Source organism: Drosophila subpulchrella, chromosome 2R (assembly GCF_014743375.2).
Source record: "Drosophila subpulchrella strain 33 F10 #4 breed RU33 chromosome 2R, RU_Dsub_v1.1 Primary Assembly, whole genome shotgun sequence".
Lineage (NCBI taxonomy): Eukaryota > Metazoa > Arthropoda > Insecta > Diptera > Drosophilidae > Drosophila > Drosophila subpulchrella.
The window spans coordinates 3,570,637-3,586,041 of record NC_050611.1 but is presented as its reverse complement, the minus strand read 5'-3'; the positions used below and the strand labels follow the sequence as shown (position 1 = coordinate 3,586,041).

The 15,405-nt window shown below is 45.7% G+C and overlaps 2 protein-coding genes across 2 annotated transcripts; both read right to left on the bottom strand.

Moving 5' to 3' along the window:
- Positions 1-1,846: 1,846 nt before the first annotated feature.
- LOC119551491 (extracellular serine/threonine protein kinase four-jointed) lies at positions 1,847-5,376 on the bottom strand. The gene has a single exon (XM_037860857.1). The coding sequence runs from the start codon at positions 4,090-4,092 to the stop codon at positions 2,296-2,298; it is 1,797 nt and encodes a 598-aa protein (XP_037716785.1). The 5' UTR covers positions 4,093-5,376; the 3' UTR covers positions 1,847-2,295.
- Positions 5,377-5,965: 589 nt separating this feature from the next.
- LOC119552095 lies at positions 5,966-6,662 on the bottom strand. Its single transcript, XM_037861877.1, is given in 3 exon segments — positions 5,966-6,151; positions 6,209-6,523; positions 6,585-6,662. Coding segments are annotated over 3 exon segments (579 nt in total).
- Between the last annotated feature and the right edge of the window lie 8,743 nt (positions 6,663-15,405).

Sequence of the window (15,405 nt, the reverse complement as noted above, 5' to 3'; positions counted from 1 at the left end):
GTGAAGAAATAGGATCATAAGTGCCCGTCTGAGCCATTTTTTATTGCCTAATAATAATAGCTTATAAAAGCTAGTTCCCAATTGAAATAGTCCAACAAGTACGTTACAGCTTAAAATATTTTTATAACTCATCATCTAAGATAACATTATTATTATGAGCAGTTAAAATAATTTGTACTGCCTTGTTTCATTGATTATACATCGATTTTAACTTGACATTTTGAGATTGCAGATATATCCTACCTTTTTCCAAGCTAGTTATGAATTCAATTAACTTTTAGGATCTGTTAGCCCGTGATCTAGATCAATGAAGTTGATTCTTTTCAATATACAACCTCCGTAAAGCCCTTTTTAGTGCTCATATAAGTTATATATCCATCATATGGATGGGCTTTGAAAGAATCCCAACCTTTCTGTCACTCCGTCACGAGAAACAATTAGAAGTAGGGGATTAGCATTAGTGGCATTACGTTTTACGGCACCCTCGGGCGCTTTACGATCCGATCGTAAAGCGTTTTGGTTTCAGTCGCCAGTATTAATAAGTTCATAAAGCCGGCCCGTGGATGTTGGCACATTTGTTTGGTGTTTGCAGTTTTTGGGCCATAAACCGTGTAAACTGTAAAATGTAAACAAAGACTCGGTTGGTGGGCGCCCAGATCTGCGAGACGGTGCGTTGTAGTCTCAGGTTGCTCTATCTCGGCTCCTACGTTCCTCCGACCATCTCAATTATATTGTTTTATTATGGTTTCATTCTGGAGATCTCTCCAGCCAAGAGTTGCCGGGCCCCCAGTCACTGCAAGCTACATTGTACGGCCCGGAGCTGTTGGAACCGAAAAGGTAAGACGATATTCGAAAATGAGTTTTGTGGCCGGGCCTGAAGTGGAGAACGTGTTAAAGTCACAAGTTCCCTAACACGTCTTTAGGTTATTTGATATATTTATTAAACTAGCCGAACGCTGCGCTCTTTCACTCTGCTGGAGATACTTTATCTGCCGCGTCCGAAACGGGTTATCAAAATATCTGTGCTCAGCTGAAGCGTGAGTTGATTAACTCTCGGTTGAGCCACATTTTTTGGTAGTTAGCACACGGGGATAACTATCCACCGAGTGGCCATAGTCATAGCCATGACCATGACTATCTCCGGCTCCTTGGCGAAGCTCCACTTGGTTCATTTCGTTTTTATTTACGTGAACTACTCTGGTGTCCAATAAAATATACGCAGCGAAATCAGATGCAAAACGTGCGACAGGGAGGCAAGAGATTCTCAGCATCTTGTCGCTGAGACACGCGGACGCACTTAATGAGCAGCGATCTTAAATCTTAAAGTCGGACAGGGGCGGCGGTGGGGAGAAAGGAGGGGGTTCTTCGATGGAGACGTTGTATCCACAAGAGCGTGCATCCCAGGGCCCGAATGCCAGTGTGTGTGTGTGTGTGTGTGTGTGGAAAGTATCTGGAACTGGCTCTGGCGGGGCTTCATCTTTCTGCACTCGAGAATCTGGAGATCGGTGGAGCCAAGAGAACCTGCGAGAGAGGCAGCTCTCAAATGCTTATGAAGATATTATGAAAAGCAGCACAAGATTCAGACCCCGACTCCATTTGTTGGCTCTGTGCGAGTGTGAGTGTGTGTATCTGGAAGTGGAGCCTGCATTATGTGGCAAGTTCCATCTCCGTCTCCATCTCACCTGCAAAAAAAGATCAATGACAATTTATTGTCATGACTATGTAAGTTCTCACAGGCGCAGGCGTGCTCAGATGGCCAGATACTCGTGTATCTGCATCTGCATCTGCATCTGTTGGATGCTTTTCCATATTTCAAAGTGACATTCGACTGGCGGATTTTGTTCGGTATATATTTGTGGTTTATTGGTTGTAAAGGTAAAATGAAATCTACTTAGGCTGGTTCCTTAGACAAATATCACACACATTGTTAACGCTAGCTAGGCTTAGTTTATACAGATACATTTACGGATAGGTAAGCTTAATACTCGTGGATAGAGTCTGGCATTTACAAGTTAGGTATTTTGGTGGATCACCCTTTAATACTCGGATCTCCTTTGGGCCAGTGGCGCGGGCAGACGGCTCCTTAAGAATACGTTTTCAAAGACTCTAATTTAGTGGGTTACAGAGATTGTAAGATAACATTTTTCTAAGACCCCCCTCCCCTTGATATAGGTCTGCCCTAAGCCACTGACCCCTTGACTACTGCTATCCCGATCCAGATGAAGATGCACCCACTGCTGCTCCGGTATGTACAGCTTATCAGTCGAGTTGGGAGGGGCTGGTTAGCTAGATTCATTAGCTTCCCTGGCACTTCTGCACCTGACCCAGCACCCGGTCAATGCGCTCCACCAGGATCTTCACCGACTTGTCCGGCAGCGAGGGCAGGACGTCCCGCACGCCGGCGCTCGTCGTCCGCTCGAAGAGGTCGCGCAGCCGCCGTCCCGCTCCCGCCGCCCGCAGGCGACGCAGTGCCTCGATCGTGGGCCGCCGGAAGACGCACAGGTTGTCCAGCAGGAGGCTGTGGTACGCCTCGTACTTCTTCAGCAGCCGGTAGCCGTGGAGCAGGCCGCTCTCGTTGTCCAGGAAGACGAGCAGCTGCGAGGCGGACTGGCGGGCCAGGTTGTGCGCCGGCGCGGCCATGATGTCGGCGTTCCATTGGAAGTTGTACAGGTTATTAACCACGCGATCGAGGTTCGCGATCAGGTAATCGAAGACGATTAAATCGGACCATTGTGCCAATTCAATTAGTCGCTGCACCAGCGCTCCGTTGCCCATCGCCGTTGCCGTTGCCGTTCCTGTTCCTGTTCCTGCCTCCTCAATCGCGTTTGATTGATGAGCGGAGCCGGGCGAACTGGCAGCCCCCAACCGCTTGAGTAATCCCTGCGTCTGCGTCTGTGGCTGCCCTTCGGGTTGCATGTGCCGCGTCAGGTTCCAGACGTCGTGCTTGTTGAGGTGCCGCTCCAGGGGCTGGAAGGGCTGCGGAATCCCGGCCGGCTCCAGGTCGGCCAGCCAGCGGGTCAGCACCACCGGTCGGCGCTCCTTCCACTGGGCCTGCGTGATGTCGCCCAGGGCGGCGGCCCAACTGGGTGTGCTGGTGTCCACCACGGTGGCGGCACTGGGGGCCAGGTTGCTTATGTTCAGCAGCTGCCCCAGGTAGTAGCTGAAGATCTCGCCCTGGATCTGGTCCGTGTTCTGGCGGTAGCGGGCACAGGCCCTGGTTCCGTCCGCAAAGACCACCAGGCGGTTCTGCATCCGGCCGCATCCCTGCTCCAGGCGCACCACTCGTCCCTGCTCGCCCACGAAGCGCTCCCAGGAGAGCTGGTCCTGCGAGGCGAATCCCTTGGGCAGAGCCCGCTCCACAGTGGGTCCCCAGAAGACGTCGTCCTCGATGAGGCCCGCCTGGTGCTGGCTGGCGGGACTTGAAGACGCGGTCACTGTCTCCAGTGTCGGAACCAATCGCTCCGTCACCTTCTTGGACAGCCTCCTCTCCGGACCCTTGCGGTACCTTCCGCTGGCCGTGCGCTGGACATGGAACTCCTTGATGCTACCGTCGTCGGTGTCCAGCTTCTTCACCACCATCGAGTCCGGGGCATCCTTGTCCTGCTCCAGATGGAAGGCGTTGCGGAACACCTGCTCGGCACTCAGCTCGGCGTCCGCCTCCTTGATGAACTCCACGCGGTAGCTGCTCAGTGGCTCCACGGCGATCATCTCCAGCTCCCGTGGCAGATCTGGCGGGGAGTCGGCGTCGGAGTGGGAGTCCAGGTGGCGGGGCAGGCCGAACATGGGCACGACCACGCCCAGTGCCATGCCGAAGACGAAGGCGGCCAGGATGCTCAGGAGGCAGGCGCGTCGCTGCAGCGAACGGCGCCGGCGCAGCGTCAGCAAAGTCATGTGGGTGGCCTCGCTGGGATTGGGACTGGAATTGGCAGTGGAATTGGTACTGGAATTGGGATTAGCCCGGTTCTCGGGCGCTGCGATCACGCTGCAGGTGAGTTGTGGCTGCTGTGGACGGCCGCTCAGGTCAAGGCCCACTATTTGCTGTGCTTGCTGTAGTTTCTGTTGTCCCGCTTCCAGGCGCTTGATGTCGTACATTTTGCCGGCGAGCCGAAGATCCCGATCCCTAGTTCCCTGTTGCAGCCCAGACCTCAGGCTCAAAGTTCAAGCCGCTCATGGGGGGCGGGCGATATCCGAAAGGGGGGGATTTCAGGGGGCCTTTACAAAATCGTGAAATTAATTTCTGTCTTTGTTTAATAAATATCGGTGGTTCTCGGTTGCTCGCTGACTGGCTGGCTTTTCGTCCTCCGCTCCTCGTTGGGGACCGGTTCGAATTTTTCCTCTACGATTTCCACAATTGAAATTGAAACAAAAACCCAGAAACGTGCTCCTCCTGCTTTGGCTCCTTGATCGCTCGCTGATCGTCGCTCGTTTATTTATTTTTATACTCTCCGCTGGACCGCGTCGCTTTTTTTTAAGTTTTTTTTTCGCTTTTTTCGGGTTTGAGTTCGGTTTGGGGTTTGGGGTTTGGGTTTGGGTTTATCGATCTATTTTCTGCACGATCACTTGCTGTAATTTTTTATTATACATTTTTGCTGGCCGTTTGTTTGTTTGTTTGCTGGCGTTGTAAGCCCGGCGGGTTAATATTTTGCGGGCTGGCTGGGCTGGCCGGCTTGCCCTTCAGCTGAACAGTTTCTCTTTTTGTTTTTAATTTCTGGATTTGTGCAGTTGGCGATTCCGGTGCGCCGATAAAAGCAATTTCGTGGCTCTGAGCTATTTGCCACACCGGCTATATACACTTTGTATGCTATATACACAGGGACACACACACTTTGGCACTCTGGCGGGGGGTTCGCACTCGAATTCCCAGATTCCCAGCCTTTCAGCCTTTCAGCCTTCCAGCCTCCCGATTCGCCCCGATAATTGCCCGCGAAGGGGGCAAAGAACGCGACAAGTCTGTGTGTTTGGGCCCAGGGAGAAGACAAAGTCCTAGGCTCCGCTTTTTAGGCTTTATCAATTTAATTTCTTGTCTCGCACCTCGGCCACTCCAACTCTCCGACACTCGGGCACCTTCGACTTGCTTTTATTTCGCCTCGCTTTATTTTATTTTACTTTACTTTATTTTATTTTAGGCTTTTTGTCCGCATTCGATCGTCGTCGCTGCGCACCGAACGATGTGAGGAATTTTTATGCCTCCGCTTTATGTATTTCGCTGTCTATGGCTTTTCACTCCTTGTCGCCCGATTCGTTTTCTGGTGTTCGAACGCGTGTTTAGATTGTCGCACTGTATCTGAATCGGAACTGAAGGTGTTGTATCTTCCACTTGGTGGCTGAGTATCTGACGGATGTGCGACTGCGCGCCTGCGTACCGCTCGCTTCGAGATTCGCTGACAGACTGGCGGTGGAGCGGCTCTCGCCGGGCTTAGTTAAAGACACGCGGCTGAGTCGATTTGGCCCTCTCAATCCGCTCTCTCTCTCTGGGTTTTGGCCCGGATCCTTGGCTTCTTGCCGGTTTTGAGTCGAGTGAAACCACTGCGCTCTCCCGAGACAAGCTGCTCTCTATCCACTGAAATCTACATTTTCTCTCACCAGCATAAAAAATAAAATAGAAATAGTCCCAAAACAAGACAAATTATTTTTAATAAGACTTTTAATTGTTGAGCCCGCCTTTGGGTGTGTCTAGGAAAAGTGCCAAGACCTTATTAATGTTAATTGGTGGCAATCTGGAAACATTATTCCATCGTAACACTAATTAAGTGAAGAAAAAATGTTTTCAAAAAACAATAACGCCACATTTTTAAATTCAATTTCTTTAGGGACAACCATCTCTTAAGATTTGTTTGATTGTTAAGTGTTTTTTTTAACAAATTATTTAAATGAGATTTTGCTTTATTTTGAGTTTATTTATGTTGCATTCTTAACTTTCAAAAGGCTTTATTTTCATTCTGCTGGTGGATAATATAGTTAGTATTTACAGTAACGGATTTGTATAGACTGATATATTGCGTACTTCATAATAGCCCCCTGTGAGTTTGACCTCAAGTCCTAGCTTATTGTTTGCATAAAACTTTCCATTAAAAGTGTAATTAGCCTCAGGTAGATATTGCGGTATTTCTTGGCCGTTGAAATTAAAACGATTTACAAAATATGTGGTGTTCTGGAAAAAAGTAAAATTAATGAGAAAATATAAATTTGAAAATGAAGTAACACTTACTTTTTGGAAAGGACACTTGTCGGGAAAATTGACCACTGCCCTCCGCATCGCTTGGTAGTATGCTCCCAGCAAGGATCGTGTTTCGGTATGTTTTTTCAATTGACAAAAATCCAGTCTGAGATTCTTAATACGTGCGGTCTTATTCTGACCTTAGTTCATAAGTTTCACATCGCAAACTCCCAGCAATTTGTCGGCTGCCTTTTGGTCACCAATGGTCACAAAAACGTTTATTGCCGTTCGTGAATAAAGTTTGCATTCGATTTTTGAAAACACGTTGTTCCTTAATGTACATTCTATGCTGTTAAATACTACAAGCTGAGGGAGGATCAACAGTTAATAAAAGTACAAATATATCAAAAGGGAAATATTTTGCAACCTTTTTCGGTTCCCCGTCGGCGAGTGAAATCCAGCCAAAAAGAGCCAGGGCCCCAAAGAGGTAGTAGCTTCGATACATTTTGCGAACTGAAATCTAGAACGGGTGTATTATTGCATAAAGAATTTGCTATGGACCACTTAAATGGGTCATTTCAACAGAAAAACAGATTGTAGCTGAAATTATCAAAGCTATCCAACTGAATCGATCAACTTTCAATTAAAATACACGTGCTTGTGTTTTGACATGTCCATGTAGATGCTCATGTAAAATTACTCTCAAGAGAAGCGATCTTGATTTTCACTCAATTCTCCAGAGCGAGAAAAGCCCCTTTTGGAGAAATCTCTGAGAGAGAGGGATACAGAGAGAGAAAGAGAGAGAGAGTCCATTCTGTGGGAGGCTTTTTAGAGTGCGTCTCGTTGTTGCCCCTGTTGATTTTTATGCTCAACGCGGCACATTTGCTGCGCCACATTAAGAAACTAGAATTCGCCACGAAGATAGCGGTACGAAGAGGCATGAAGGGGTTACCATTAAGATTACGTTATGGGGAAGCCGCTCACGAGAATATAGAGGCACTTCCTCCCGGAAAAGAGGGATCCTTAAATCAAAAATCAAGTCCTCAGGATTTTTTTTGTGTTATAAGAAATAAGCAATTTGTATAGCTTTGGCAGGTGAGTTCGAAACATTATGTTGCGGAAATTCCTAATAGCTTTCTTTAAAATATTCAAACACTTGAAAGTGCTTTCAAGACAAAAAACTACATCAATAAATGACAAATTAGCTGATATAACTCAAAACCGATTGAGCTTAGCTTGAAATATTGTCTTAAAAAGTTTCTGATGTTTTACTTAAATGGGTTCAAATTTATTTAATAAGACTTTCTAAAATTTGAATATTTTAGGGAACGTTAAACAAAGTTACCCTTAAATCTGTTTGGTGGGAAATAGATAGGAAAAGAAGAGCCTTCCTCTTCAGGATTATCATCTTCATTCTAAGGTAAAAAGCGAAGAAGGAAGAGCATTTCAGGAACGAACGAAATACCTAAGGAGCGAACGAAGCTACAGAACGGAGCCAGAAAGGAGAGAAGAACTCAAGTAAGAATGCGATAGTTAAGAACCGACATTTCGATATCCCCTATTATTTTATAGTACCTTAGACATGTAGGTTAAAATGTAATGAACTCAACTAAAACCGATATCAAGTTTCCATACTAAATCCCAGTACTTACAGTACCCATATCAATTCCACTTCCTCTGATTAACTTGACACTTTTAGAGATCAGCTCTTTAACGTTTATGAACTGGAACTTATAATTTTACTGTTAAAAGCCCATTACTTCTAAGACTGGGCCATTAAGCCGATACGAAACGCTTTTAGAGTGGCATCAAAATTATAATTATTGACTGTCTAAAGGGCACGAACATTATAAATTTCAAAAGCCCCAGAACCGCTCTGTATTGATATGCTAAATAAATATTCAAATCAATTTTGACTTTGAAAACCATATGCCCTCATCAGCCAGGGATACTGGGTATGAAAACAGTTGGAAAAAATATGATCAAGGAATGTAGACATAACTTGACAGCGTGTTTAGAGAATTTCTACTCGGGCCCGAGGACAGAGTCGCGATCTGAGAAGACTCCGCTCCGAAGACTCGGCTGGAGAATCGGGAAGACGAGGCGACGGCCAAGCGAAGATAACAACAACTTGGGCCGCTGCATTCTTCAGTGTCTGCGTGAGAGAGAGTGAGCCGGTGAGAGATTCAACCGGGTTTTGACTCAGAATTGGGCTCACGATTTTTCGGGTGCAGTTTAATTTAATAAAGTGAGAGCATGTTCGGGCCTAATTGAATTTGCAGTGTTGGCGCACTGATCGAACCAGAAATCAGCGCTCTGATTCGCCGGCAAACAAAGCATAAAAACCAATGGGTGAAATTCCCAATCGACAACCCACAATGCACAAGTTAATTATGCGCCAGTCGAATTTGATGTCTTTCCGAAAAAGCTTTTAAGTGGGATTTTGTTTGGGGATCGAACATTATCAGTTGAGCGCCATCAATTGGGAATTTCGCCACTAAAAGTTGACGCGGTTTCCATTTTGATTTGTCGCTATTTTTGTGTCTGTTTTCTTATTTGCCATATGCCCCGCAGTAATGTGTCTGTTGAAATCGTCAGTTTAAGTCAAATTAATTAACATTAATTTTTGTGGCTCGTTTCGAGGCATGAAATCAACCGGGTGGCTGAGCTCAGCTGAGCTTAGCTCTTTTCTTTGGATGTGTGTAAAATTAATGTCTGTTTTGATGATAAATTGGAGCTCGTTGGAGCTCTGTTTTATAGATTTCGTTTCTGACTGACTCTTGCCAATATGGTGGGAACTAACGAACCGCTGGTGGTCGCTCGAGGAGTTGGGGAGCAGCGCGTTATAGTTATGCCCTGGCCAGCGCCGGGCCCAGGGGTTAATCGAATTAAACAAATACCTGACAGAGAGCTGAACTCTTTGAAAAATGATCTATTATGGGCCGGCCGTGTAACTGTGCCCTGTCTTCTCTGATTGCCTGTTGATGGCTGCCCGGCCAAGTTCGTTGCCTAAGTCTTTCGTTGTGGGAAACACACACATGCGAGCGCAAGAGACACTTTGCGGCGGCTCAGCTCTCGTTTTAATTATTTGCGGGCTGCGTATAAATTTCAGGCAAAACGAACGGGCAAAGAACCTCCAAAAAGTGAAGTAAAGGTACGGTGAAACACACTGGAAGCAAAATCAATTTGCGCCAAAGATTACGGGTTGGAAATGAAAAATGAATCGGTCAAAGGTGAGCAGAGAGTGAAAATAGCTTGTTGAACTAACGATGTGGCATTGAGCAGAGTTTATTTTGTTTTGGAGTTATTTTACTCTTGGGTTTTATCGAGTACAACTAGTTGAACTCATTAAAATTTTATAGAACTTACGTTCACTTAACAAACAGAACTATTAGATTCAATTAATGCTTTAAACTTTGCATTAGCAAAGAAACTTCTTTTCTAACATTTCTTCAAAACCAAATTAATTAACATTTAAGTCGATTATATTTTTCCCAGTGCAGGTACAGAAACGGAAAGCATTTCTCGAAGTTTGTTAAGCGCAAATTCCAGGGATGTTTGCAGTGCGCAACAATTTGGAACATTTTGTTGAACACAAGAGGAGCAAACAGAGAGCAGCCAGCGGAAAAATGAAGTAAAAAAGCCTCGAACAACGCCTTGTGGCCAACGAAAGTGAACTGTGAAGGACATGAGACACGGGCCGGTGCCCCGCCCCCTCCTCCTGCTGCCCCCTTTGGACGGGGCAGTCGGAAACTGGATGGAACTCGAGTGTTAGCTGCCTTTGTTTGCTCTGCTAGATTCCAGACCACTCATCCTAGACCCAGACGCTGGCGTCGTCGCTGACGATGACGACTTGGACGACCTCAAGAGGCAGGAACTCACTCACTGCACCCAGAATCCCCAGTATCGCCAGCATCCCCAGTGCCTCCTGGCACCTCGCCCTGGGATATCGTCACGGGCCGTCAGCGCCTCCATCCCCACAGATCCTAGTCCCAGCCGCACTTGAGCCCGGCATCAACCGCATCATCCAGCGTCATAGTCACAGTCGCAGTCACATCCATATCCACATCCCCATCATCGCCACTTGCCACGGACTGTGCCTGCGACCTCGACTGTCGCGCCATCAACTTGGATGGGTCTGTTCAAGCATCTCCGCAGACAGCAGGGCACAGTGGTTCAGGTTCCAGGTGCTATAAATGATATATTGTCAAGTTATTCACTTTCTAAGATAATGTTTTTAAAGTTAAATAAATAAATAAGGAGTGGACATGCCAAATTAAGAAATCGAATATTTTTGTTACAACATTTGATATTATTATCCTCCTCTTGTGAGAGAGACTTGTTCAAGCCTAAGCCGACTTAACCTCGAGTTGACTAAGACTTTTCTCTACCAAAATATGATATAATTTTTTAATGTACACGAATTCTTTTTATTGCCTTCATTTATATTTCATCTGAAATTCTGAGTTTAACATAATTGCACAGGTTTTTTTTTTAACTTTCCTACTATATCTCAAATAGACTCCTCTCTAGTTCAGCATTAAGCCAACTCTCCGTACATTTCAACGCTTTTAGACAAAATATGTTGTGGTCAAAAAGTGTTTAGGTCTAAGTGCACAGAATAAGGCGTCAGGATCCATTTCATGTTCATAGTTAAATTTACATATATAATTTTTACCATAGAACCATGTAAAATATACAAAATACACATTAAAGCGATGAAAACAACTATAATTTCTTATTCATTTTATTAACAGTGTGGAAATTTATAGAATTTTTATAAAACAACGTATTACACTCGTCACTATCCTGGACTTGGAAGTCTTCCGAATTATAATTTGTTCGGGTTATCCCATTTTAACCTCCTCAAAACCACTGTTTCGGGTCAGAATCACATTTGTAGCCAGACGCAGGGTCTGTGGCTTTAGCACTAGGTGCCACGGCCTTACCTGAGTTAAACAAATTCATTAAAAACTCGTCACTTTGCGCAGATCACGCTGACTTGGCACATCTTGGCTGGGGGCCCATCCATCCGACATCCAGTATCCACTATCCACTATCCACCATCCATTCTCGATCCTCGTCCTCTGGCTGCAGTCCTCCAAGTCTTGCACATCCAAGCTGCATCCTCGTGTCGAGCACCGGGCACTTGGTGGTGTGTTGGTTTTTGGACCTGGCCTGTGTTTCTGGCCAATGAAGTGCCGGCCACGTTGCTCATTTTCTCAGTTTTAGGGCGATGGAAGGACCCTTTTGGGAGGCCAAAGACAATATTTTCGTAGCATCCCTTCACAGTGTGTTTGCACTTCCTACGGCAGAGCCTTGCGTTCTACTCCGCATGTTTGTATTCCGTTTCGAAAGGCACTTCAATCAACTTGATCTCCAGCACACCGGCGATCCTCGAGCCTCTTCCACTGGCATTTCTCTTGAGAAAGCCCCAGCTCCAAGCGCGAATCACAGACCGGCGATAAGCGGCGGTGGCGGCGGTGGCAGTTGCATGCTTCATTGACATCTGGTGGCGGGGGCAGGGAGCAGGCGGCACTGAGCAATGGAAGCCCGGCTCTAACGGCGGCTCATAATTGTGGGACCCGAACCTGGAAGAGATAGGTTTCCAGGAAGTGGGTACGCACTGATGCCGCCCGTTGATGTCGCCACCAAATCAGCGAATTCCCCAAACGCATCGCCACCGCACTCCGTTGCTCCTCCTGGCGGATGAGTCAGACTGGTTTCCTCGGGAAGTGGGAGTGTGGTAAGGGGGGGCCCAGATCTGCGACGACTTTCCCTTTCACCGGCATTATGAATTTGCCGCCATATATACTCGGTGTAGTATCGCCCATATGCTCACGCATCGATCCACTGTCATTCCCCGCCGCTGCCACCGAAGATATCGCTTTGCTATTCCCCTTTTATGGACGCCTGGAAGTGGAAGTGGAACCCTGGACTCGGATGAGGATCCCAACCCGATTCTGAACCTGGATCGCCGCCGCAGACGCAAAAACCCCGAATAGCCGGCATACAAACGCGCCTGTAATTTTAAGGCCCAAGACCGGGGAATGGAGAACTCAGAACGAGCCCGAACCCAAACCCAAGCCCATGCCGAAAACCGAACTGAAGACCCCAGCCCAAGACAGGCCAAGTATGACGATGATGACAAACAAGGATACCAAACTCAGAATACCAAGGAATTCTTTGGGATAATTAAAAGCACTTAAGTAGGAATTTTTTTCGTCTCTCCTTCGCTCTGTCTCCCTCTCTCCTTTTGTTTTTTGTGACTGTCTGTCGCTGCCTTGCTCCCTCTTAAATTTATATAATTTTTTATATAGTATACATATTATGTACGCGGACCAGGGAGCGATACATAGGCTGCCCAGGATTGCTAATTAACGAAAACCAACAGGGCAGCGATTATATTTGAGAAAATTTAAGATACCAAATAATACCTAAAAGTAATATAACAAACTTCTACATAGGATAAAACTATAATTAATATCCACAAATATTTTGTTTGATCAAGAATTTGTTAGTTTTTATAAAGCTTGACGATTTTAATTAATATTTAAAACACACTAGCTCACACACATTAAAACAATATTATAATGAAGCGCTTTTACTTATAAAAGTATTTAATTTATAAATAATTTATAAAGTTTGATTGAAGTAATTTCGCTGTTAATCAAAAATCAATTAAATAAGTATTTATCCGATCTAGTTTCATTTTTACCTTACAAAAATTATTTCATTTCCTTTAACTGATTGAGAAACCCACTCAAGACCGTAAGTTCAAAAGTCATAATCGTTGTAATTTGGGGAGTGCTGTTAATGCGATTGTTCACAAATTGCTTCGGTCATTCGGTTCCATCAAAACATTAATTTTTATTTCATTATTTGTTTTGGAGGTCCAATCGCTTGCTCATGCAAATTCTTGCCGGCGTTGGGGATTGCGAAATGCTTTTAGCTGATATTCAATATTTTGCCTGCGTTTCTGCATTCAAGGCGAACTTGAACTTCGTCGAAACCGAACGGAACGGGGGTTGTGACTGTGACTCTGGTGTGATTTGTGGGCATTTCGAGCGGAGACACTTCATTTATCACCTTCGCTGGAGCGGCATCGGATTCGCTTTGAGACCCGGCATCGGTATCGGTATCGCAGGCAGCCTTGACCTTGACGCAAGATTTCGCGACGAACCCGAAATCTGGCTGGGAACTCGGGTCTCCAGGAGCGGGGGTGATCGCAAAAACATTTTCGCCATCTCTCGGTTCCGTCGAGAATCAACATTTATTTGTGCGGTTTCGGTTCGGTGTGGGTTTCTGTTTGTATTTGTGTTTTGCTTTGTTTCTGGCTGGCTGCCTGCTTTTGGCCTTATTAATGATGCAAGGCGCGATAATGACGCATGCATACCAGACCGGGTCCCATAATACACAAATGCTAAGTGCTTCCGATCCAGCCCCCCTTTCTCCTCCCCCCACCCAGCCACTATCTCTTCTAGGAGCTGTGGCACTGCCACAAAATGCCAGGAATGGTGTTAAGCACGATTAATTCATCGACAATCCACCTCAACCCATACCATCCCATACCATCCCATCCCATTGCCATCCCAATCCCATTCCCATTCCCATTCCCATACCATCCTCGCTAGCTGGAAGTGCTCAGTGTCGAAGGCGAGCGCTAAATAAATAAATGAATTAATGGCCAATGCATGTGCGGTGCAGAAAAATCAATTAAATAAAATACGAAATACGTATACGGATACGTTAAACATGCTGCCGCGGAGCAGCGAACCGAGCAAGTGGCAGCAGTGGCAGCAACAAGTTGCAGCCGCCAGTTAATGTGCGACTGCACTGGAAAATATTAGTGACTTATTGCCTGTAATTTTACTTATCTCATTAGGTGGAGAAACAAAAGTTTGCCAATCTTTTGGTAAACAAAATTTACAAAATAGTTTAATTTAAACATTTTCAGAATATGCCTGCAACATATTTTGAATACTTAAGGGAAATATAAACTAATATATCTCATAAAAAGAAATACGAACTTGTAAACCATCTTAAAGTATATGGAATACATTTCGAAAGTTTCGGCTCTAAGATCATAAAATATTTAATGAAAGGTCTTATTTCCACAAAGCCTCGAATGATATACCAATGCTGGCACTATTTCTCGAGAGTTAAAATAGGAACACCGCTGAAAATAGTAATATTTAATAAATAATCTTATTTCTACAACGGCTTGAATGATATACCAATATTCTCGAGAGTAAAATTCAGAACACCCCTGAAAATGTTATCTAATTGTATCCTAAGCTCTTAAATATTTAATAAAATCTTATTTCTACAACTGTTCAAATGATATACCCTTATTGAAACTATTTCTCGAGAGTAATAATCAGAACTCCCTTGAAAATTTTATCTAATTTAGCCCCCCGTTTTTCTCAGTGAATCTTTGTCTGGCAGCTTGGCCCGACTATGCAGATGCAGATGCCGACCGCTGTTTGCTCCTTGGCGCAGTTGGCACTGGCTGCGGCACAGCGATATTAAATTGTTACGCTTTGGACAATTTGAACACGCGCAGGCGCAAGAAAACAACAGCAAATAAAGTAAAATAAGGGGGAATAAAAATAAGGCTAAAACGAAGAGCGGCAGGAGAGGCCCAAACGCAATCGCAGATCGGTTGCTCGATCAATGCGGCAGATTGGCAAAGCAGCACTCCACTTCCACTTCCACTCCGATCCCGATCCCGATCCCAGGTCCATTTCCAATCCCGACTTGGGATGCCAGTACCAGGCGGAGCTGTCAGGCTGGGCCTCCTCTATAAGGTCGGGGCATGTGTCGGAGACGTTGGATCCGCTCGAGTCGGTCGCAGTGGTAATTAACTCGTTTGCTATTGTAAATGCCTCATTGCAACACTTCTGATGCCGATTGCAACTGCAACTGCATCTGCGAATGCGGCTCAGCCGGATCAGGAGAGGCCACACCAGTGGGTGGTCCGCTGGTTGGGCGGCCTGTTTGATGGCCATAAATGTGTGATCCACATCCAAGATTCAAGATCCCAAAACCAGCTCCAGCCGTCGCTTATGAATGGGCTTAACCTTGAGTCGGGATTCCAGGAATTAGCGACACTTTGGCCATAAAGCACCCACACACACCGCTGGCAAAAACCCAACCCAGGCAAAAACTTTGAATATCCAAGCTCCGAAAACCCGTCTAACAATGACAAATCTGAGCCGAAACTCCGCCAGATTCCCAGACCATGA